This window comes from Phasianus colchicus, chromosome 8, assembly GCF_987193195.1.
Source record: "Phasianus colchicus chromosome 8, bPhaCol1.hap1.1, whole genome shotgun sequence".
NCBI lineage: Eukaryota > Metazoa > Chordata > Aves > Galliformes > Phasianidae > Phasianus > Phasianus colchicus.
The window spans coordinates 8,447,914-8,471,037 of NC_143443.1; the positions used below are offsets into that span (position 1 = coordinate 8,447,914).

The 23,124-nt window shown below is 39.6% G+C and overlaps 1 protein-coding gene across 2 annotated transcripts in view; it reads right to left on the bottom strand.

Annotated features, from left to right (window-relative positions):
- Window positions 1-23,124, bottom strand: part of ANK3 (ankyrin 3) — a 315,864-nt gene that overhangs the window by 11,640 nt on the left and 281,100 nt on the right. The window contains exons 39-45 of one of the 2 annotated variants that reach the window (XM_090144833.1): window positions 13,013-20,701; window positions 12,332-12,406; window positions 11,413-11,544; window positions 10,239-10,382; window positions 7,281-7,953; window positions 5,062-5,440; window positions 1,723-1,815 (exon numbers count right to left, since the gene is read on the bottom strand). In XM_090144833.1, coding sequence (XP_090000959.1) covers window positions 1,723-1,815; window positions 5,062-5,440; window positions 7,281-7,953; window positions 10,239-10,382; window positions 11,413-11,544; window positions 12,332-12,406; window positions 13,013-20,701 — 9,185 coding nt within the window. The remainder of the gene's footprint in view (window positions 1-1,722; window positions 1,816-5,061; window positions 5,441-7,280; window positions 7,954-10,238; window positions 10,383-11,412; window positions 11,545-12,331; window positions 12,407-13,012; window positions 20,702-23,124) is intronic. The other variant, XM_090144835.1, reaches the window with a different exon arrangement.

Here is a 23,124-nt window from a genome sequence, read left to right on the forward strand (position 1 = left end):
GATGCAGAGGGAGAAAAAGAAGCAGCTATGCATCATCAGAAAATGACAGAAATATCACAGGTGTTAAAATCCAGAGACAGGTGCAGCCCAGCACAAGTTCGGCTGCCTCTGCTCACACACATCCCCAGGGAGTCCCACCAGCTCCCCCGAGCCAGCTGCAGACCACACCACTCTGTAGGGCTGCTGCACCACTGCTCTGTAAGCACAACCCCAAATTACACTCCCACATTTAAAAGCACTTTTCTATGCCCTTTTCTAAACACTGTACTTGGGGAAAAAAAATGAAGACTGCCTTTTTCACTTTCTCTCTTTCCTATTCTGACACTTCCTGATTCCCAGACAGTGGACATTAAAATAGCTCAGACATTGGGTGGGAAAACCTAGAAACAGGCTGACTATGCACAGCCTTTAAAACATGCAGCCCACTGATGCTTCATGTCTCACCAGAAATGCACTTACAGCGCTTGAGGGTTTGTGATCACCCTCAGGCCACCTGTCCCATCTGAAAACAGAATCATTCCTATTTCTTGTCATGAGTTATCTTCAGAGGCAATTACCAATAAATGGCTATATCCTTTCATTTAAGGCAGCAGATTCTTGGTGTAAAGATGTGGTATCAAACAAAATATTTACTTGTATTTAGCTCATTTTTGCAATTCTTGACTGGTTCAGAAAGGGAACAAAACCAGAAAACTGAAGAAATACAGGGTGAAGGCAGACAAAAAAATCATGCTGCATTTTCCAGTGTCTTGGAGGAATAAACAGCTGTGCATGTAGCACATCTGCCATTCACGTTACACAGAAGATGTGGTGCAACCTTCTGCACCAAACAAACAAACAACAGCAATATTGATAGGTGCAGTCAGTGTGACAAGTAATTCCTGAATTAACAGCTGCATCCTAGGCTATTATTGTAATAGCACTACATCGGCTGTCCTTTTTATGGCTTTAATACATGATTTTCTAATGAGAATCTAATGAATCATGTGAGTCACTGAGAATTAACGTTATTTCTGATAAAGAATTATGGTCTTATGCTATATTATCAAGGCACATAAATACCAAGCTATACGACCATACAGGAAACAATACAAGGGAAAATTCAATGATTTATGACTCTACCATTGTTATTAGCATATGAAGTATGTTGTGCTAGGGCATCTGTAAATAAGTATACTAAACAAAGCCTAATGAAGTCAAATGCAAGGACTCTTTATTTTTATACTTATTTTATTTGTATTAACTATTGTAGGTTTTAAATCAGCATCACTCACTGCTCTCCAGAACACAAGGCACTCTAGATCACACCTTCCAACCAGAGTACCATGTCATCCTACTCAACATACATTCTTGCATTTTTTTTTTTAACTTGTCATTTAGACTTTTGTTTTTCTTTAGGAGAAAAAGGGGAAATACATACATATATATCTCCTATGTCAGTTTGTATTTCATTTTCTATTAAGACCAACACTCTACATCTAGCTGTTGTCTTAAAGGTGGCATGCAAAACACTGAAGGACACATCAGGCCATGCAGCACAGTAGTTTTCCAGCAGAAGACAACCATAAATTTCTGGGTTAAGCAATGAATGGCCACCTGCCATTTGGTTATAAATACAGATGGGCAGAGGGACTCCATTGTGCCAGAAGTGACATTCTCACACAGCAGTCCAAACCCACGTCCATGCCAACAATTGCCTCAAGAACACACATCACAAAATACCTTCAGAATCAACCGACGTCGATACACTCTTGTAGTAATCCTCTGCTCCTCACCTGAGCTCGAATCACTCTCAATCTCACTGTCACTACATTCCTAATAAATGCAGTTTTAGTACATTTGAACAGCACATTTGCAAGATAGAATGTGCTATCAGAACTACAAGAAGAAAACAGAGGTTATCATGGACAACATTTTTCCTATTATATACTTAATGACTTTTGCTCCTGAAGTATATGATGGAAGCTTTTCTGCTCTTGGACACGCTGTACTAGATACATAACAGGTATGGAATATCTTTGCAACTTTTAAGTGTTAGATAATTGTATTTGGAATGCATCTGACCTAACACATTTCAGTACCTTACTTGGAAGTGAAGAATTTTGTGTACAAAAAATCTTCCAATAACTTTGCTGTTTCCTCCTCAAAAATTAACAATTCATTCTAATTCCAATTCTGTGCATTCACAAGGTATGGAAGTGAATTCCCTTATAAAGAAAGACTACAGTCACACAGAAAGATTCGGAGGCCCTCCTGCCAAAGGTTAAAAACAAGAATTTTGAAGACGACCTTCTCTGTGTACAAGTTTTTCCTGCTCAGCATCTATCTCCTTTTAAGCAGATACTAACTGAAGCCTGAAATACAACTGCCCTACATCATTTGAGAAGGAAGGGGCAGGCCTCAGCTCGGGGCAGGGGGAGCCTGGTGCTGCTCACAGCTTGGTGCCGGGCAGATGCTGCACGGCGGTGTCTGCTCCATCCCAGTGTCTCCACCAGCCCCACTGCCTTCCCTGCAAGACCCTTGGAGCACTTTGCACTTCTGCTTCTTTTTCTTTTCTTTTTTTTTAACCTGGCTCAAGGCATCTTAAACAAGAGGCACTTCTCAGAAATGATGTGTAAAGTACGAGTAGGCATACGTGGGTGGAAGAGGAAGAAGGATCATGTGAGATTAAAAAAAGGCATTTAGGGCAGGATGACAACATTCATCTGCATGCAGCGTCTCCTGCTATCCTCTGTCACTAGCCCAATAAATATATATATATATCCAAACCTACTCTGAACAAGTAACAAGAAGCAGAAGAAATTTCCCAGAAGAGCACAAAGGTTTAGGAGGAAGAGTAATACTAATGCACAGCTTCAAGTGTTTTAGCTGTGAAAGACAGAACGCTGGCGCTTCAAATCACCTCAACCACATGACGTAACCTTCCTTGGGATAACACAACAAGCATGCTGCACTTCTCTAATTTAAAAAGATCATTTGAATCTAACGCTTGATCTTATGTAGAACATTACATGGTCCTCACAGTCACTGCAGTGCTTTTAGAATTTAGAGCATTTATGTGGACGTAGGACAAGGTCAGCAATTCACTTCATTAACATCACCAGACATCAGCCCAGTCTCAATGGCTTATCTCTGTTGCAAACCACGTCCCAAAATACAGATGCAGCCCTCTCCCAGCAGGTGAATGGTTATTGCTTTTTAGCTGTTTCCCAAAGGGTCACAGTAACAACAGCTTTCTTTAGGAAGCAATACCCTTTTGTTGCCTCTGCTTCCCAGAGAATGCCTTCCAGACAGACTGCAATTGAAATTTTCTTTCTGTTTTCATGACAACACACGAAGAATTATCTCCCTATGAACTGGATTCTGTTAGTAATTAAACTATTGACTTTAAGTAGATCACGTGAGAGACCCAGGTTTAGAAATCCCATTATTGACTCACACTGGTTTATTCAAAGATTGCATCTATTAAAAAAAATGTATTGTTATTTGGAAGATAAGATTATCACCCTTTACCAAGAAAGCAAAAGTAGTGCAGAAAGCGCGTATATGAAATGCACACACTCATTCTTACCAATCCAGATGGAATATCCAAAAGTGAAGAGAGGACAGGAGTGGATGACAACTTATCTTCTCAGTGATGGGAATCCAGAGGGGGAAGTGCTGCACTGTAGCACACCCCTCAGCACAAGTTACAGTGTACATCTATGCTTATCTCTGTGTTTAAACTGAGCATAATAATATTAACCCAAGATCTGCCCCAAAGCGTACTGACAATACAGGAACTCCACAGTCTGTGTTTAGCTGCCTCTGCAGCAGGCTTTTTCTTACACTCTTTAAGTACTCAAGAAATGAGTGAACATTAGGAAAGATGTTAATTGCTTTAACTATGTCACAAACTAAAAACAAGATCATAACAATCATATGCTGCATAACTGATGAGACTGATTATATTACCATTCAATAAAATAATTCTTTATTGTACAATCAAAAGAATAGTTTAAAATGAATTAAACTTGAATAATTTATTGCAGCCCATCATAGCTGCCATTTTTATGGCGCTACGACAAAAAAAAAAAGCCACATCATGTAGAAGCCATTCTAAAAAATACATCATTTCTGTAAGTTACAGTCTCCTCTTGTATTATGCCCAAGAACAGACCATCTCCTAAGATGGGAATGTAGAAGAAATTCTGTAATTCTCTTTTTTTGCAGTCTTTGAGCCTAGGAATTGCCCACCAGCTTCCAAATTCCTAATGGACTAAAAGCCATTCCTTGAATCAATTCTGGGAAATAGAACGTTTAGAGGAAGCTATTAAGATTTTCATTTATCTAATACCAACTTATAAGTGAGATTCTGCAGGGAAGGATGTGCAAAGCCAGGCAAGCAGAACTGAAGGGGAAACCCTGAGCAGTATTTTAAGAATGAACTACCACCTGGGAAAGTGTATTACACATTTGGAAATTTTTTTGCTAGATGCACCTTAGAATTGGGATGAATGAAGCCAAGGAGCAAAGCATAAGAAGGAGATTAGACTTCACCCAAGATTTATTTTCCTGCAAATTAACAGAGTAAAAAAAAATCAGAAGGTGCTAAGGACAGGGATCTGGAAGGAGACAAAAGACACCCCGTATTTCTTTGCTCTCCTCAATGTCACAAACAGATCAGAAAACAGTGGCATCACCTTACTGGAAGCGAGTTGAGGAGAGCAGACCTGCCTAGCATTGTTTGCACAGATAACTCAGGCAGGAAAGGGACCTGCTTCTCAGCAATGCAAGATGGCATCACAAGCTGCTCTCATCTCTTCCAGATTTCAGGGCCAAGCAGGAAGAAGATTATGCACCCTGCTTGGCTCCTCTGCCTGCCCTGACTACACTTCATTCTGTTCATACCACAGAAGATAAAATTCCACTAACTTCCACTTTTCTTAATTTGGCAATAAACATAACATGCATAAAGAAGGATTAAAAAAAACACCTGTCACAATATTACATCTTATAAAAAAAATTATACTTAGCAATACGGACTCCTCAAACAGCTAATAATTACAGGACATACTGTACCTTCTGTTCAGACATTCCTGCTCCCTCCTCCTCTTGGATGCCTGTTCTTGCCTTGCCATCCTCTGAAGTACTCCAGCCCATCTTCTTCACACTGACAGGCACAGATGTTTTGCTGCCTTCTGTTGTTGGCTTGCTAGTCTCTTCCAAAGATTTCTGATATGCTGTTGATGACAATGTTTGCTCATCAGTACCAGCTGAAATTTGGGACTTTGTTTTCAGGGCTTCTTTGTCACTGTGTTTTCCCACATCATTTAAAGACTCCTGGACATAGGATTTAGTTTTTGTTTCTGTTGTGGTTTCTGAGAGGCTTCCATTTGTTTCTGGTTTCCCTGCTTCTCCTTTGACATATGAGGTAACAGAGTCCCTACATTGGTCCGAGCTACAGAGAAACAAAAAGAACAGACATCCATAAATAACACGCAGAAGAGAAAAGCACTCAGCCTTCACTCTTAGTGCTCACATTTCAGACAAAGTAAAATTTGAAATTCAACATGCAAACATCAGTCTATTTAAAAGCCTTGTCTTCTGCATTATGGTATCTTTTCAGAAGCAGGGAGAACATGGTGAATGCTGGAAATAAAGCCAAATGTTTAACGTTAATTACCTTCCACTTAGGAAGAAAAAAAAAAAGAAAAAAAAAACCTAAAACAGAAAGAAAAAGGCACCAATCCTACTGTTTCCTTTGCATAATCGCAAGACAAATCCCTCGTGGCACTAATTCTTTAACCTGCTCTCCAACCAAGGAGATAATGAAAGTGTCTGCTACTCTTCCCTCAACATCCATATTCCAAATAACTCATGCCTCTTGAAAAATACTGGTGCTCAGAAATAATTCCTTAGCACAATTTTAATAATGCATAAAGCCAAGGGCCAGAAAGATAACAAGATAGAAAGCTCTGGACAAAACTTTTTTATTTTTGTTTGCTTTTCAGATAAACATTGGAACTATATGCAAGAGAAACCCATAGCTATTTGCTGGCAAAACTGCTATAAAATACAGCAAATTGATTTCCTCTAACTAGAAATAGATGTGTCATCTCCTTAAGGAAGATCTTTTACTTCTAGAAGAGATATATTTCATTAATTTAACACAATAGAAAACACATAATAAAAGGCAGAATGGTTGCTTAACATAACAAAAATCATATCAGCAACAGACCAAATGTTTTCAAGTCTTGAAAGACAACCAGCTTGTTGGAATCAAGAGCCATATTCCCACTTGATTCAGAAAGACTATCTCATGCCACCTGGAACCTTTAAACATCCTGAATCAAAGCTGCAAAGGATGTAAACTGTTGACAGAGAGACGATTGCTCTGCAGATAGTCATTCTCTGCTGATTTACACCTCCTGCAGAGCTGGCTCCTTCTGTCACAAACCATGGGAGCCAAGTACAAAATTAAGGCAAGAGCTCTTTGATAGTACCCAGTGGATACCAGTATGGCCAAACATGCCAGCACATACTGTGACTGCTGAAAGCTTACATAGGTCCAGTGGGAGGCTGGAAAAGCACATGCAAGAGAAACACGATGATAATAAATCTGTGGAAAGCATCTACCATCTCAGAAGGTCATTATGATGAAAGTAAATGGAGCCCAGGAACGTACAAGTTCCCTGAGCATCTTCTGTATCCACAACTGGGTAGCAGCATATGGGACTAGATGGATTTGGTGTTGCCACTGTTACTTTCTTATGACTTGAAACACATCTCTTAAAAAGTCTAGTAAATTAGCATGACATAATATACTTGAAGTAAATGTTGTAAAACGGTGTCAGCTTAAAGAACTGCACTATGGAGAAAGAAATGCCTCTTTGATGGAATGAAAAGAGATGCAATGAAAAGGATGACTGCTAAAATAAGAGCAACACAGTACCCTGGTTCCAACAAATTGTCATTTCATAGTCTCAAATTCCAGTTCCATTTCCCTTACTTAGATTCATTCAAAATACACAAAATAAAGAACACGAAAACAAAGATTATCTAGTAAACATAATGTAAACTAATTCTGTATGAAGCATGAAACTTGCTATATATACATTTTTGAAAATAAATATGTTTGAAGCCAGATGGAGTCACAACTAATGTTTTTTCTTACATACGTATGCACATATATATATGCACAATCTCATAAAACAGCAGAACATCGGCCTGAGCACTGCTCCTGAAGGCAGTGGCTGCACACGAAGGCTATTTACACACATGTACAAGAAGATGCTCACCTATCATCCAGGCGATCTAGCAGGCTACCACCTATCCTGCGTCCCGACGTTGGTGGCTCAGTGACACTTGATGAGTCAGTCTGCCAACCTGTAATTGAAGACATTTCGTGTTCTGCTTGCTGAACACCTTTAAGAATTGACCATACTTTTTCTTCCGTCATCTCCTCAGACTCAGCTCCTTCTTCCAGATGAATGTCCTCAAACAGAGATTTAAACTTTTCTTCCGTTATCTCCTCATCAGTACCAGACTTTTCTCTCTCAGGCTGTTCAGTCCTTACTCCTGTTTTGCTAGTCTCTTCGCTCTGCCTTTGTTTAGCATCCTTAGGTATCCCGCCATAACTACCAAGATACCGCGGATAATCCTTAAGGTCCACTTCCTCCAACTGGCTCTGGCCTACAGAAATACCTTTAGGTGGTCCTTCGCTAGGCACTGAGAAATCGTGCTTGCTGTCGTCCAGTGAGGTGTCTTCTTCAGTCACCACTGGCGGTGCTGCTGCTGTACCATCTACATGTCCCTGGGAGGTCACTAACACGTCACTCAGTCTACTGGGAGTTCTAAGGGGTGACTCTAGGCTAGAGGAGTCGCTAAAGAAATCATCCTGGTGGAAAGGGGTGGGTGGCACGAAGCGCAACCCAGTGGGAGTTTCCAGTTCCACTTGAATGGTGGGATAACCTAAGGAAGACAGCACATTTGGACTGACTGGGATGAAGCATGGATCAGCAAATGTTAAATGACTCATGAATTACGTCAAGTATGAAAACCATGAGGAGATGCAGGTGTATAAGAACAAATGCAGTTCTGATAGATTCATTTACTTTGCTCTAAATACTTGGAACAAAAATGAGCATTGCCAAAATAGCTAGTACAGCAAAGCTAATACTTTTGACTATTTTGTAAATAGTCTAAATATTTCAGCAATTACTTTTGCAGCCACTTGAACATTTTCAAGCTATAGCAGATTGCCTTATGAATCAAATTGCATGCAATGAACCAAATGTGGACAGGGATGGCTGTCCCTTTATATCCAATCCAGAATCTTGCAGCCAAATTGTGTACATCTTTCTGAGATTTTACTGCTTTAAAATCGGAATTTTAATAAATAGACTTTAAAGACAGAAGTAGATCAAAACATCGGACAGTCACTCTTTTTGTAAATACATATTAAAGAGGTCCACATTCTTAATATACTTTTATGAAAAATACACAATACTAGCAAGACAATGCTACTAATACTTATCTCCAATATAATCACAGAGCCACAAGAATAGAATAGTTAAAGAATGAGGCATAGAAATGGATCTCAAGGAGGATACTAAAGAATAGTAGGGGTAAATACACAGCAGGATAAAAAACTAAAGAAGGAAATTAACGAGAAGTTAAGAGAATACAAAAAACACAGGGAGAGCTAGATGAATATTTCAGGTACAGTAAAGTTATACAGGTGAGAGGACTGTGGTGGGTAAGGAGATCTTGGTGATCTTGGAGACTGAGGCGATCTTGGTGACATGGGAACAATCAGATACACTGATCAAATGAAAAGAGAAGAGAAAAGGAAATTGATGAAAACATAAGAAAATCATACAAAAAGATTGAACTGAATACACATGTAAAATGACAACAAAACCTGAAATTAATGCAACAAATAATAGACTGTGTAACCTATGGAAGGAAAAAAAAACACACTTTGGGGTTAACTTGACATTGTGCTGCTTGCAAAGGGAGATGCACTGACAGGGCTTGCTTTTTTTCTGTTTTCTGAATCAGCTGAGAGAAAGGTAAAGGCGGTCTGGTCTTGGTGAGGAAAGGAAGCTTGAGGAAGGCTCAGAGAAGAGGAGAGACAGAAAGCAACTGCAGGGAAGCGTACTTTCTTCAGAAAAACTCTGATGCTACTATTTAAAGGCGCAAGCAACATTTCAAGAGCAAGTTTCTTAAAATGTCAACAGAAAATTATTTCTGTAGTGCAATGATTCAATGACCAGCAATGCTGCTCAACAATGGAAGTACACTGAGCTTATATGCTCTGAGTACAAGAACATCCTGCTAAAACACAGAGAGGGACCAATACAAACTTGAATATACTACAAAAAAAAAAAAAAAAAAAAAAAAAAGAAAATATAACTCAAAGAAGTCTTACTTAAAAAGCTATTTATAACACGTGGTAAAAAAAATCAAAGTAAAGAATATAGCAACTCAATGCTGTTAACTAACATTTAAAAGAAACAACAACATTTAGCATCCTCAACGTAATGATAAATAATAAGCATACCTCTGGCAATTCTGATTTATAAGCAGAACTCCATTTATCCTGTTAAGATCTGACTCAAAATAACCATGCACAATTCTATGCTCAGTGTGTTCAGCTTCCATGCGAAGATTATTACAGTTTTAGTCATTAGTAGACTGACAAAGATATTGTCTCATGCAAAAATATAACATTTTCTTATTTTTCTACTGCCACTATACATTTGGATAATAATGGCCCCAAATAACAACGAAAAAAAATCATGAAAATCTTGAAATAATTGATGGTCGCTTGTAGATAACTCATAGAGTTGCTAAACACTTTTTCCTTGAAAGAAATCTTACAGTTACTTATATAGAGAGGAAGTCAAGGAGTGGGAGATGAGGCGAGATTTCCAGCTAACTTGGAAAGCATAAACGGACTAATATCAAAGCACGACTACTGCAGGAGAAAAACATTCAGGTCTATTCAGGTCTTGTCAACTGATACAGAGGCTGGGGGAAACAAGCTTACTTAGGTGTTCATTGCATTTGTGGGATTCTGAGCTTGTTCTCTGGTAAATTAGTGCGCAACCTGAATATACCACGAGGAAAAAGCTTTAATATGAAAAACAATCATTTCTTTGGACCTTCTTTTTCTTAACATCTAGTTAATATAACATTATTACATTACCGGAGATGATACAGAACTAAATATGACCATGGAATTCAATTACCATCAATGGGATCATGAAAAACGTTATTTTCATCTGCAAAGCTTCTGGTGCCTGAAATATTTCCATAATCAAATATTGGTCCTTCCAGCAGGGTCACAATATCTATTCGATTAATTTTTGTCAATACAGAAGTTAAGGCATCAGCTGAAAAACAAATAAGACATGTCAGAAAACAGGTTCAGTGTTCAGAACTGTCTAATTGCCTTTCTCAGTTCCATTCACATTGCATTAATTTTAAGTTGCGGATATATGTTTCTGTCCCAATGCCTTTGATTCTACCAAACTCCGTCATTTAACTATGTAGTCATTCTGCTGCCTACTTATGCAAGATGTACCTCTATTAAGATTTTTCTCCTCCAAGTGCTATATTGCAACACGAGAATTAGGAAAAATAGGGTCGAAGGGCTCTTAAAGAACATATTTACTTGCTACTGAAGTAAAATAACCTTTTATTGGAACATAAAAGGATTGTTAAAATCCTTGATAGAATTCTATTTTGAAGAACAGAATAGGTAGCCTTGTAAGTAGTAATGCACATAAAGGATGTTCACGCAGTACACACTGAAATCACATTTACAATAATCCTGTTGCAAGAACACAGTAATCCTGGAAACAACTTTTACTTTGAAAGAGATACAAGTTGACTTAAATACCATGTAGAGGTTTGTGGGTTAGAGAATGGTAACAATCACCATTGCCTGAATGCAAAAATCAGACCCCTATTTCAATTTGAGGAATTTACACAGAGATAACAACAGCAGAATCGACCCAGACCTTGTCCCCAGAGAGTTCTCGTCTCAGTCACACACATCACTCCTCAGAAGAGTGTGTTTGGTCTCTTGTTAAAATCTGCAATACTCCAAGACTACGTAACTTTTCCAGGCAGCCTATTTGTATGTTTCAGGTTCATTGCTATTGCCAAATCTTTCCTAACATTTCCTTCACTGGAATTTAAGCTTTTTCTTGCCCTGTCCTATGGATGTGGAGAAAATATTATTTCCCTCTGCATAGGTACTGAATAAATATTACACTTCTCTGCTTTCTGGCAAAAATGTAGCTGAAACTTTTTTTTCCATTAGTGATTTGTGTAAGAAATTAATTATGTTATTTTTAATTTAACCTACTTAGAACAGGCTGTAATTTACAAACAACTAAAGTAACTAATTGAACTTACTTGTAGCATTTTTCCCGTCTCTGGTAACCCATTTTTTTAATAACATGAAACTTTGAGCGATAAGAGAATTTGGGTTTTCTACTCGGATTTGATTTATTTCATCCACAGAAAAATTCAGTTCTCTTGCCAGTTCTGTAAAGCAAAAAAAAAAAAAAAAAAAAAAAAGAATGAAATAAAGAAAAAATAAAGAAGAACAATAACAAAAGCTCCAAACAGCACCAATCTCTCAATTATCCTGTCAGGCTTAGAAATATTAGCTTTCTTAGACCGCACAGACATCAGCAAATCTACCTGACTCAAAGAGGTATCTTAATAGATAATGACGAGCATGGCACTAAACACTTAAAGGAGCTCCATGGAGATCTCATCACTGCTCAACAATAACACTTGTCCTGGTGACCACTGCTCATTTGTGAGCTTGCTGCACAGCTACATAGCAGCACTGCCATTGCCTACACCAGGGAGAGCTGACTGCAGCACCCGTAAGTCCCCAAGGAGCCACCACTGCCTGTCAACATGTGGATGGTATGGTGGGCATACGATGAGGCAATCCTACATGGCACCAATCTGCTGGAGCCCCAGTAAGCGACAGGGCTTTGAGGAATTCACTGCCTGAAGAGCCCTGACCCTGAGTAGATAGATACTTCCAACTACTTGGGTGTAATATCTTGGGAAGAAAAACGGATTAGCTATATACCCCATGAGTTTCCATTTGATTCACTGAAAGCTGGTACAATAACTCTACTGAGCCATTTCCTGCCAGGCATCTTTTCCCAGCTATCTGCTGAATGTTTTCAGAGGCTGGGCTTGCTGTGAATTCAGGAGAAGCTGACAGGGCCTTGCTGCAGCTTTTGGTAAAAAGACTACCCGAGAATGCAATAGCAAAGACTGATTTCAGTATAAAAGCAGAAAAACTTACCTGTCCAGCTAAGTCCAAGGTGATCAGCTACAATTGCCATCCTTATATCTGTCCGTTCACATGGACTTTGTGGACCTGCGATTTACAATTTCTTGATTAAAAGGGTTTTGCACAAAAAACCACAATACCGGACAATAGTTTATTATAAGTTATAGCTGGAATTCAACTAAGTTGCCGGTGCTTATATTGTTTACTAGAATGGTTGTGTGTCCTAATAACCTACAAAGCAAATTTTTTTTTCACCTGTGTAAAGCCGAATGTCAAACTACATGATGTTGTGTAATGAAATCAAACATGCTGACAATCTAGCTGTTAGACTGTACACAAGTTGTTTAATTACCGGTGGAAACCACCAAGACCAAATTAACATCTATTTTCTCTGCTTTGACAGAACAAATTTGCTGTCACAAAATAAATCTTTCAATTTCTAAGTTACATCAATGTCTTTGGCATGCTTCACTAGCTTTCTACAGTACAGGATTTGTTTAAAGGAAGAAAGAAGAGTATAAGACAGCACATACAGATGACAATGACAGAATGAAAACTACGGTTAAGTCACTTCACAGGCAATCACAACAGTTCATGCACTAGGATCAACAAGTTGAAAGTTTTACAAACTAGGCTTGATCTCCACGAGGTGAGCCATGAGAGCTCCAGAAACCTGACTGCCTTCATTCTCACCAGTCCTCTTACTCCTCCTCCTCTCACTGTCGGCCTTTTCACTCTTTGATTTTTTAGATGCTGCCTCTGTTCTCATATCTCTAGCAGACTTCGATGTAATGGAAGGCAGGTACACTTGAGTAGCTTCTGACAGTGATGTGTTCCTTGATGTACTGTCTTCTTCATCGTCAGAGACCTCTGACTGCATCTTTTTCTCTTCATCAGATAGACGATCCACAAGCTTTAATGTCTCACCACTAATTCCCTTAAAATATTCAATTGAATGTTTACACACCTCCCTAAGCTGATTTTTTTTTACTTTAACTGTTGTCATTGTGACGGAGGTAGATCTTACCTTTACTGGTAATTTAGAAGGAAGCTGTTTTGTTTTTTCTTTCTCTACCTGCTCTTGCTTTGGTAGGGCTGGAGGTTTTCTAGATAGATTACTTCTACGTGTATTTTTTACAGGAATCCTAGACCTTCCTTCTAGACAGGGAGGAGCATTATCTTGTTTTGCTTTGTCAGGCTTACTAGCCTGTCTCACTTTACTCCCTGTATTGCTTTGGAGATTATTTTGTGGAAAGACTTCTTTTACTGAGCTGGCCTTTACAGGAAGTTTTGATTTTCCTCTAGCCCCTACCAACTCTGTTGACTTCTGCTGCTCTCCATGTGCTTTTTGTTTCTCTCTTACTCTTTGTCCTTGTGTTGTCCCTGTACCTTTTCCTGAAGTGCTTTTTGCTGGGTTAGCTTTCTGCAGGGAACATTTTGGTTCCGAATGTTCTTCTAGCACTACATTAGAGGTAATATCATCTGTAGAGACTGCAGATGAATCCAAATTGTTGTTGTTATTAAAATTATCTTTTGGAAACTCAGTGTTTTCTGTTTGCCTACAGCTTGTCTCGCTAGAAGCTGAACTCGCAATCACTGCTACAGTTTCATTTTCTAATCCCTGACCACTTGGCATCACAGCTTCTATCTTATCTGTCACTTCGCCAGGACCATCTTTCTTCAGAGTCATGGTGGAAGCAGAAATTCCCATTTTAATTGGCGTGCGCAATTTGGGATCAACTTTAGAAGTGTTTACCGCTGCCGATGATTTTTCCAGTGAGTTACTACCAAGTGTTTGTTCCATGCAATCTCCACTGGCCTGGATGATGGGCTTATGTTCAACTGCTGGTGTTTCTACTGGTCTCTCTAGGTTTGTTTCTACAGTGTTGTCCCCTGCCTGTGGCTGTGTGATGGCAGTGACTGTACTTTTATCCCCTTCCCCCTTGTCCCCTGACTTCCCTTCAGAAGTATGCTCACCAATCTGAAAAAATTGGAGTCTTTCTTCAACAAAATCCCTCTTGCTCATGTCAATTGCACCACTGCGAGTCATCTCAAACATCTTCCCTTCATGAAATGGGAAGGGGTTGGGCTCGCTAGTTGGCGTACTCTCATCTGTTGGAGTTCTGGCTGGAGTTGTATCAGGTGTTGTTGCTTGAGATCTGTCTTCCACTGCCAGACCAAATGGCTTAGCCTCATCATCCCTTGATTTAGTCTCAAACACTTCGTCGTCACCTCGGTTATTGGACCATGGGTCAAAATCTAGACTCTTAGTGGCCACAGTTTTGAAAGGTGTTGCAAATTCTTCATCTACTTTGTAACTGAAATACGAATCGGGAAACACAGTCCTGTCAGGGTGTCTGCCTTCCAAAGTGAAAAACTGCGCCCCTGACTTCTGCTCGCTTTTATCTCCGGCCTTTTCAGAAGCTGGACCCTTTGAAGGCACCTTGTCTTCTTCAGGGCCTACCTTGCCTTCCTCCTCAATGACTTCAAGTTTACTCTGGCTAAAGCAGCGATCAGTCTGCTTTAGAATACCTTCTGTAGTCCATACGTCCTTTTTGGTTTCAACTGCCGGACCTGCAAGTTTAGAATCACTCTCAGTTAAACCATCATCTTCATCTTGCAAATCATAACCGTCAAGAGAGTCAATCTCAGTCGCATCGGTATCATGGGAGAATTCTGCAGTGGTTGCTATGGAACACTCTGTGACAGACTGGTCATTATTATTCCCATTTTGCACTACATCATTCTGGGGTGACTCAAGCCCAACGTCAAACTCACTAGGTTTCCCAGAAGTGGGGTGTCCTAACTCTTTCTGTTTCTCAATCTTTTCAGGGGTTCTGGGTTTTGAGCTTTCTTTCTGGTCATCTTCCAGTTCTTTCAGTTTGAACGTGTACTTTTTAAGCGGAACAGGTTGATAGAGAGATTCATCGTCACTGGAGTCACTGACATCTGCTCCCGGTGGCACAGGAGACGGCGGCTGTACTCTTATGACTGGCTCAGCCAGTTGACATTTGTCATGTTCATCCTGCAGGTTCACTTCCGTCATCTCCATTTCACTCTCAGTGGAATACTGAGGCTTCTTTTCTGACTCGCCTTGATCTGCATCCAGTGGTGGAGGAGGTGGGAATTCAATGTAGGCAACTCTGTTACCTTTCGGTCTTTTGTTAGAGTCCTTATTTATATGGTTAGGTAATGATTTGTCAGTCTGTGGTTCCTCAACTACTGCCTGTTTTACAGAGGTTGACTTAGCCTCTGCTTCCTCCTCTGATTCCTCAGAAACCTCAGGTATAGGACTGGGTTTGCCTGGGATATATGCTATTAGTGAGTCGGGTGTTTTAGATGTAAACTCGTAACTCACTTCCTCTGAACTTGGTGTTTCTGGTGTTAAAGGGCTTTTGCCAGAGCTATCTATAAAGGACACCTGTTCAAGCGTATCATCTTCTGGACTACCTTGTGGAGAAGGAGGTTGCTTTTGCTGTCTAGCTGTGTAAAAGGTCCCCCTTGTCTCTTGCACTGTCTTACTTTCCTGACTGACAATTTTTTTAATATTTCCTTGTTGCACCTCTTTCTCATACTGCTTTCCTACTTGAACAAAACTGACATAAACAGGTAAGGTCTTAATTTCTTTCACTCCCTCTGCACTTACTAATGGTGCAACTTTATCCAAGTAATCACTGGCACCAGGGTCAACTAACTCATTTGAAGGAGATTCCTTTCCTGGACTAAATTCTAGAGAATCTGGTGATTTGCTAGGGGATATCTCAGTTTCCTCAACAGGAGGACTTAGGCCTATCAAGCTCTGCTGCTTGGTAACTCTTCTGATTTCTGAATGCTTTACTTGATCATCTTCCATATAACCTATCTGCCTCTCAACTTTCTCCTTAATCACAGCTGACTGGGATACTTTAGCTGAAAGTTGATAAACACCATCAAGCATAGTTCTCTTCTCCTCAGCAATCCTGACTGGAATATGGGACACAGCAATTTCTTCTTTCCTTCTGGATATTTTATCAGCTATTTCACCGTTATGTTCCCCCTCCCTGACAACAAATTCTCTGTATAAAACCTTTTTTGAAGGAGATTTTACAGTCATTTCTTTCACTTCTTCTGAATGAATGCCATTTGCTGCCAGTTTGTGCTCTGTCAGAGTAATAAATTCAGTTTTTTTGTCAGCTTCAACATGATCAACGTGGTTTTCCTTTACTGTATCTGGAATCAGCACATGTGAAAGCTTCTCTTTCTGTGCTTTATGATTAGAAGTTCCAGGACTTTCCCAAGTCCTATAGATCTTTTTGTCCCAGTGTCCCTTCGTCGTTGAGTCTGAGCCATACACCAGGTCTTTTGTCTGTGGTTCTGAAAAGTACTCTGGCACACTTGTTTCAGTTCTTTGCTTTTGTGCATCTGAAGCACAAAATTCTTCTATAGCTTTTCCTTTACCCGGGACAAAATCTTCCTGTATTTTCACCTCTTTCTGTAAAGCTGCACTTCCATCAACGAGCTCGGCTTGCTTTGCATGTTTCTCTCTAGAATAAAACTGGTAAACTGGTAACTTACTTTCTTGCAATTTCTTTACTGGAATTTTGGACTGACTGTCCGCTTTTTTTTCTTCTTGAGTTGGGTCCTTACTCTTTGGACTTATGCTTTGTTCAAACTTCAGCCTAATAGAACTGAGTTTTGATTGCTTCAGCTGAAATCCAGCCTGTGAGACCTCAGGTACTCCAGTCTGCTGAGCACTTCTTTTGTGTTCCATAGTTTGTTTAGAGTCCTCTGCTGGTTGCACAAATATCCTTTTCTCAGGACTGCTGGGCAAACTGGACACCTTTCTTTCATCCACTTTGGAAAAGCATTTCCCATCACGTGCATACTGCTTTGCTTTACTCCAGTCATCACCAGACGCCGGTAATTCAGACAGTAGAACCTTCTCAGGGCTGCTGCTGGCAGAGCTCTGACTAGAATGTATTTCTTTGCCATTTTTTTTATGCTGTTTTTTCTCGGGAGACTGTAGCTCATCATTCAACTTCTCTGTTTTATCCCGAAAAAACTGTGATACTTCAGTCAGTTTTTCTTCTGCCTCCTTAACAGTTCTGTCCACCCTGTCTTCATACATCAACTTTTCTCTACCTCTGTCTAATCTGTCCTCAGTAAAGCGCATCCACATCGCATGCTTTGGACTACTAACATCTCCAGTGTAGTGTAATACTGTCACTTTATCATAATGATCATCTTTAGACATTTTACCCACACCATTTTCAGATACATCTTTATAGATTTTGGAGAGAATCTCTTTTTTAGGGGCAGTAGCTACTTTTTCTCTGCATCGTTTATCAGACCCCTGTAACTCTGCACTAAGGGGTAGAGCATGATCAGTAACTGACTCCTCAGTATCAGACTGAGAAACATCTAGCTTTTCTGAAAGAAGCATTTTCTCAGCAAACCTGTAAGACTCCCCTCTTAGTTCTGACAACTCATCATCATGGTATTCTATTGAGTGCTGACTCAAAAGCTTCAGTGTTTTGTAAGAGTCATCAGACATGAGTTGAGCAGAACTAGGGCGACTGTCTTCTTCCTGGGACACGGGAGTGTTAACTCTAGAGGATTCCAGATAAGAAGGAAGTGACTCTTCGGCTGTGAGCTCCTCTTCTTCTTGCTGACCTTGTTCATCTGAACAAGGGAAAGCATCATGTTTTTCCAACTCTTTTAAGTTAATATCTCCCCGAGGTAAGTCTTTCTGATATACATACATTTCTTTTTCTGGATGCTTTTTTGTTTCTCTAATAATCACTTCAGTAGGTTCAGCCTGATTACCTTTTTCAATATGGACCTCTATTATTCGCTCCAGTTTGGGTTTCATTTTGCTGTCCTTCTCTGCATGTTGTGGTGAAGTTTCAGCAGACTTGCTAACATCGGCTGTTACTGATGATTTATGTTCAAACAGACCTGCCAGTTCTTTGGAAGGGTCACGTCCAGACTGAAAGGCTTTCATTATGTCATGAACAGACATTGTTTCCTCAATTCTTTCCGATGTGCTTTCAGTGCATGGAGGTTTATGATATACCATCCTCGTTGTCGTAGTAATGTGAGTTTCTTCTTTTACTCGGACACCTTTGCTAAGGACACACTTGTGGTCATCTTCCTCACTGCTGCTAGCTTTCATTTGAAATGCTTTAACCTTCTCTTTAATAGACCCTGCAGGCTTTTGCTCCAGCTCCATAAAAGCAGGGGCAGGCTTTGCGGCTGGCAGTTCTTCTGTTTTCTGCTCTGGAATTTCTTCAGATGACGGTTCGTAGCTACGGATAACATGAACTACCTCAGTTCTTGTTTCTGTAATGACGGGAGGGATGGGTACATCATGGAAAAGTGGTTTTGGCCCTGTGCTTTCAGCGCTTTGCGGGGCAGAAGGTGTTTTTTCACTCCTTGTTTCAAAGCCACTGTCAGATAAAGGACTTTTGTCTTGATCGTGTTGAGAAAAGTCATCCGGAGACTCTAAAATTGTATCTGTTCCAAAAAATGAATCTGCAATTTTACATAACTCCTTTTCTGATGTTGAAGGCCTCATGGAGGCAGGAGGCATTTTGAGTTTGTGTTCCTGCAAAGCAATAGCTGGCTTTAAAATGCGTTTTTGTCTCTCTTCACCTTCTTTTTTCCCCTCTTCAAACTTGTACTTTATGTTTGTTAATGAACTGCTACCGATATCATTTGCTAAGTAATCAATAACTTTTGATAAGTTATAATCCTTTTCCGACACAGTTTTAGTTTTAATTTGTGCCTTCTCTGGAACAGACATAGGAGGGCTTGTCAAAGCTTGCTGTCTTGCTTCGTCAATCTCCTCTGTACTGAACTCTACCCAGTCATCCTCAGAGACATGTCCTTGATCGCTTTTAGATACTTTAGCCGACCCTTTACTTTCTAAACATACATCTTTTTTCAGTATCTCACTAACTTTTACTAAGTCCTCTTTTACTTTCTCAACAATTTTAAAAGGCTCTTCATCATCGATTCTACCCTCTTTTGGTATCTCAGGGTGGAACGGTTTGTCCTCTGCGACATCTGTCTGCAATATTGCAGTCATTCTTATTAGATCCTCTTTCATTTCAGCAACATCTTTCAGTATCTCCTGACTGGAGGATAAAGAAGATGGCGTGGACAATTTGAGAGCAGAGGGTGCTAAGAACAAGGATGATTTTATTGGAGATGAAGTTCGATTAAAGGGAGGTTGTGTGCGTGCCTCTGTAGTCAATGTTTTAATAGGTGACAGTAACGCAGCAGCTGATTTTGTAAGCGGAGATGACTCTGGGAGCTTCTTTAATGCTGGTTCAGACAAAACATTGACTACAGAATATACCGGCACTGTTATTGTTGATGAAGTTACAGATGAGGTAGTTGCTGATATTGACCCAAGGGCTGTATACAAAGCACCTGCAGGAGGAGTTCTTATTGACTGGAAAGCTGATGGTGCTGAAGACACAAATGACCTGAGTGGAGAAAATGACATTGTTGAAGCAGTTGAAAACACTCTCTCAGCTGTGTCAGCAACTGCGCTAGCAGCACAACTTGCAGAATGTGCAGCTGCAGCAATCTTGTCTTGGAAAACAGCTGCAGCTTTGGATCCATTTATTAAGTTGGAAGAAGATGGGTATTTCAGCGGTGACACAGACCCATTAAGTAATGGTACATCTGTGTGCCCAGCTACATGTTTTGCTGGCGACGAGAGAGACGAGGCCATCATGACCTTAGAGGATGAAACAGCATCAACTGCTGACTTAGCAGGTGACACCACTGACTTTAGAGGGGACGATAATAGTGAGGATGCTGATGTGATGACCGATTTAAGAGGCAAACTTGAAGAGTACATGTTAATGTTGGATTTGGGGGATGCTGGAGGCGTCATGGTTATGGATGATCTCTCCAAGAGAGACCCTGCTGTAGTCACAGGAGATGTCCGAGAGGGGAATGTGGTAGTGGATGCCAGCCCTTTTAGGCTAGCAGCTTCTGTTACTGCGGGAGCTCTGACGAAAGAACCTGAAGTAACCTGCATATTGTATGGAGGCTGCGAAACCACAGTTTTTATTGGTGAGGAGATTGTCCGAAATGATCTAATCGGAGATGCTACATCACTAACAGATTTAACTGATGATGTGGTAGAAGCTCCTAACGTGGATTTGATTGGAGAAGCAGAAGAAACAGACCATATTGATTTTAATGGGGAAGCTGTAGGAGTGTTAGAGGAAGAGCTTGATAAGGAAGTGAAGCCTGATTTGGTTTGCCCAGGCACTGTAATTGGAGCTGTTGTCCATGACTGATATGGCCGTGTTGAAAAGAATGGCTTGTATGAGTAAGTAGCAGGTAGGGATCTTGTTGCTCCTGCACTCCGTTCAACTGTTTCTTAAATTGTTAAATTAAAATCAAACATAAAATCAACAAAAATGATTGGAAAACAGAGAGACCAGAGAAGAAAATTGGTCAGTAAACGTTGTAATATTACAAAAAGCAAGTACAATTGTTTGCATGAGTTAGGATGAAGGAGGCAAAACAAGAGTTAAAAAGGAAATAAATATGAATGGAGCCATATACTGACGATTGGTCCAAAACAAAAAGCAACATGAAATGAAAGACAGAAAGACATAGCAATCGAGTCTGCAAAAAATGAAGACCAGAAAGCACAAAGAAGGAATCCATAAGGTAAAAATAAAAACCACATGAAAATTCTTCTCTTACTTCCTATTGACTTTCTGATGTGCTAATTCTGAAATACTCGTATCAGTGCTATTTTGCCTGTTTATGTATGCTTGATTTGCACAACTATTAGAATTATCCTATTAATAATTTTTGTTGATGGTGTTGTTCTGTTCAGATATTGAACCTATACAAAACATGAGCTTATGTAAAATGACATTATATAGCTAAAACCTATTTTTTTTAAAAAAAACCAGTCAGAACTATTTCATGCAGAACCCAAAATTCATTTAAGTGACAGGCAATTAATGTGCAAACTGTGAAGCAACTGGAATAAATTCAAATTTGTATCTCCCATGCACAATTCGGATATGCTTCACACTCACAAAGCCAATAAGAGCAAGAGCTTTTCTGAGTCAATATTTTATAAAATAATAAAAATAAATAAAGAAAAGGAACGTTTGCATTTGTTTTTCATGCGATATTCCTTTTGTTTGGAAAAAAAAATAAGTAAAACTAAAGTAAAACTTTACATGAAATGATCTGAAGAAGCATATGTCATACATCAGATACGGAAAGTATGATATATGATAAACGTGAGCAAGCAAAGCAACTGAATCAGTTTTCATTCATGCACAGTATATCATGTCAAAACAAGCACACATTAATAAATTCTTATGCTGGATTAAGCACAAATATGTAAATCTTTAAAATATCATTTCACAAGTGGCCATTAAAAGAAGAGTACACTTTTTCTACAAGATGTAGTGTCTTGGTACCTTTTGAGGAGATTTCTTGCATCAGCTCAAAGACAGACCTGTTCAACTTTCAGTTTCTCAAAAGGTAACATTAGAAAAGCAGTCAAAGAACAATATATTATGCAAAAAACTTCCTGGCAAGGACAAACCTGTCAACTGTTACCACCCCCCAGAACACTCAGCTTATTCATAGGCATTTCAAACAAAATCATCATAATCCACATTTTGCATCATGGGAGGTACTCATGCCAGAAGACAGCATTTCTGGGAATCCCAATACATATCCTCCGATACAACAATAACATTTAGAGAGTTGACATCGAAAGTGAATTAAAGGGTCTTTTTTTCCTTTTTTTTAAACTCCTCTGTTTAAAGTTGAGTTAGAAACTGAGCTGAAATATCCAAATAACTTATTCAACAAACCTTTCTCTGAAGTTAAGTAATAATTTGTCAAACTTACTTGGTCTGTCTTACAGACAGTAACTTACAGTGAAAGAAGCTTAATAAGGCTAATACTAAACTGTTAAAACACACACACTTACAGAATTGTAAATAAGTGTTCAGTATACCACAGGTCCATATCCTGCAAGGAAAAACGTGCTGGTCCTACAAAAGCCAGATGAAACTCAGAAGGCAATGTGGATGGCTGGTGATGTGGCATTATTAGAACATATAGGTTGAAGAGAGCTTGAATACTAGGCCTGACTGGCACAGCCTATTTCTAGAAATGTTCAATTTTCCCATCCTCCTTGCAATTTTATTTTGAAGCACAAACATACCTTTTTTTTTTCCCCCAAAGAAGAAAACACTTTGTATTCCATTAAATTAACTAGACTTCATTATGAAGATTAATTAGCAGCTGCTGACACTCACCAGAAGTTCATGCTGCCCCAAGTCCAAAAAACAAACCCCCCAAATCACTGAGAAACTAACCAACATCAAAACAACTTGTTCAACAGTTTGTGTTTGGAAATGTCTTTAGAGGGACCTCACTGCACTGTGTTGAGCTATTCTGCCACAACTGGTTTGTACGGCAATCAAACCAGCAAACTGTCCTCTTAACTGCTCTTTATCCCTAAATCACAAAGTCAGACACATCTAAGATGCGTTTCTGGTGCTCTGTATGGCAGCTGAGAAGAACTAATACAAACAAAAAGGACTGATTTACAAATGTGTGCAGTTCTGACACAAGTCAAAACAGCAGGAAAAACGGACAGTTTTACTGTTCTGAAATAGCAAAGCAATCCCCACAGTCATGTCAGACTTCAGAGTAGGTTATGATTCTAAAGAGTGTATTTTTTGAATCAGAACAGCCCTTTTTGTCTACTGGACACTTCTGGCCTTAGCAGTTTCCATTCCTCTGTATCCAAGACT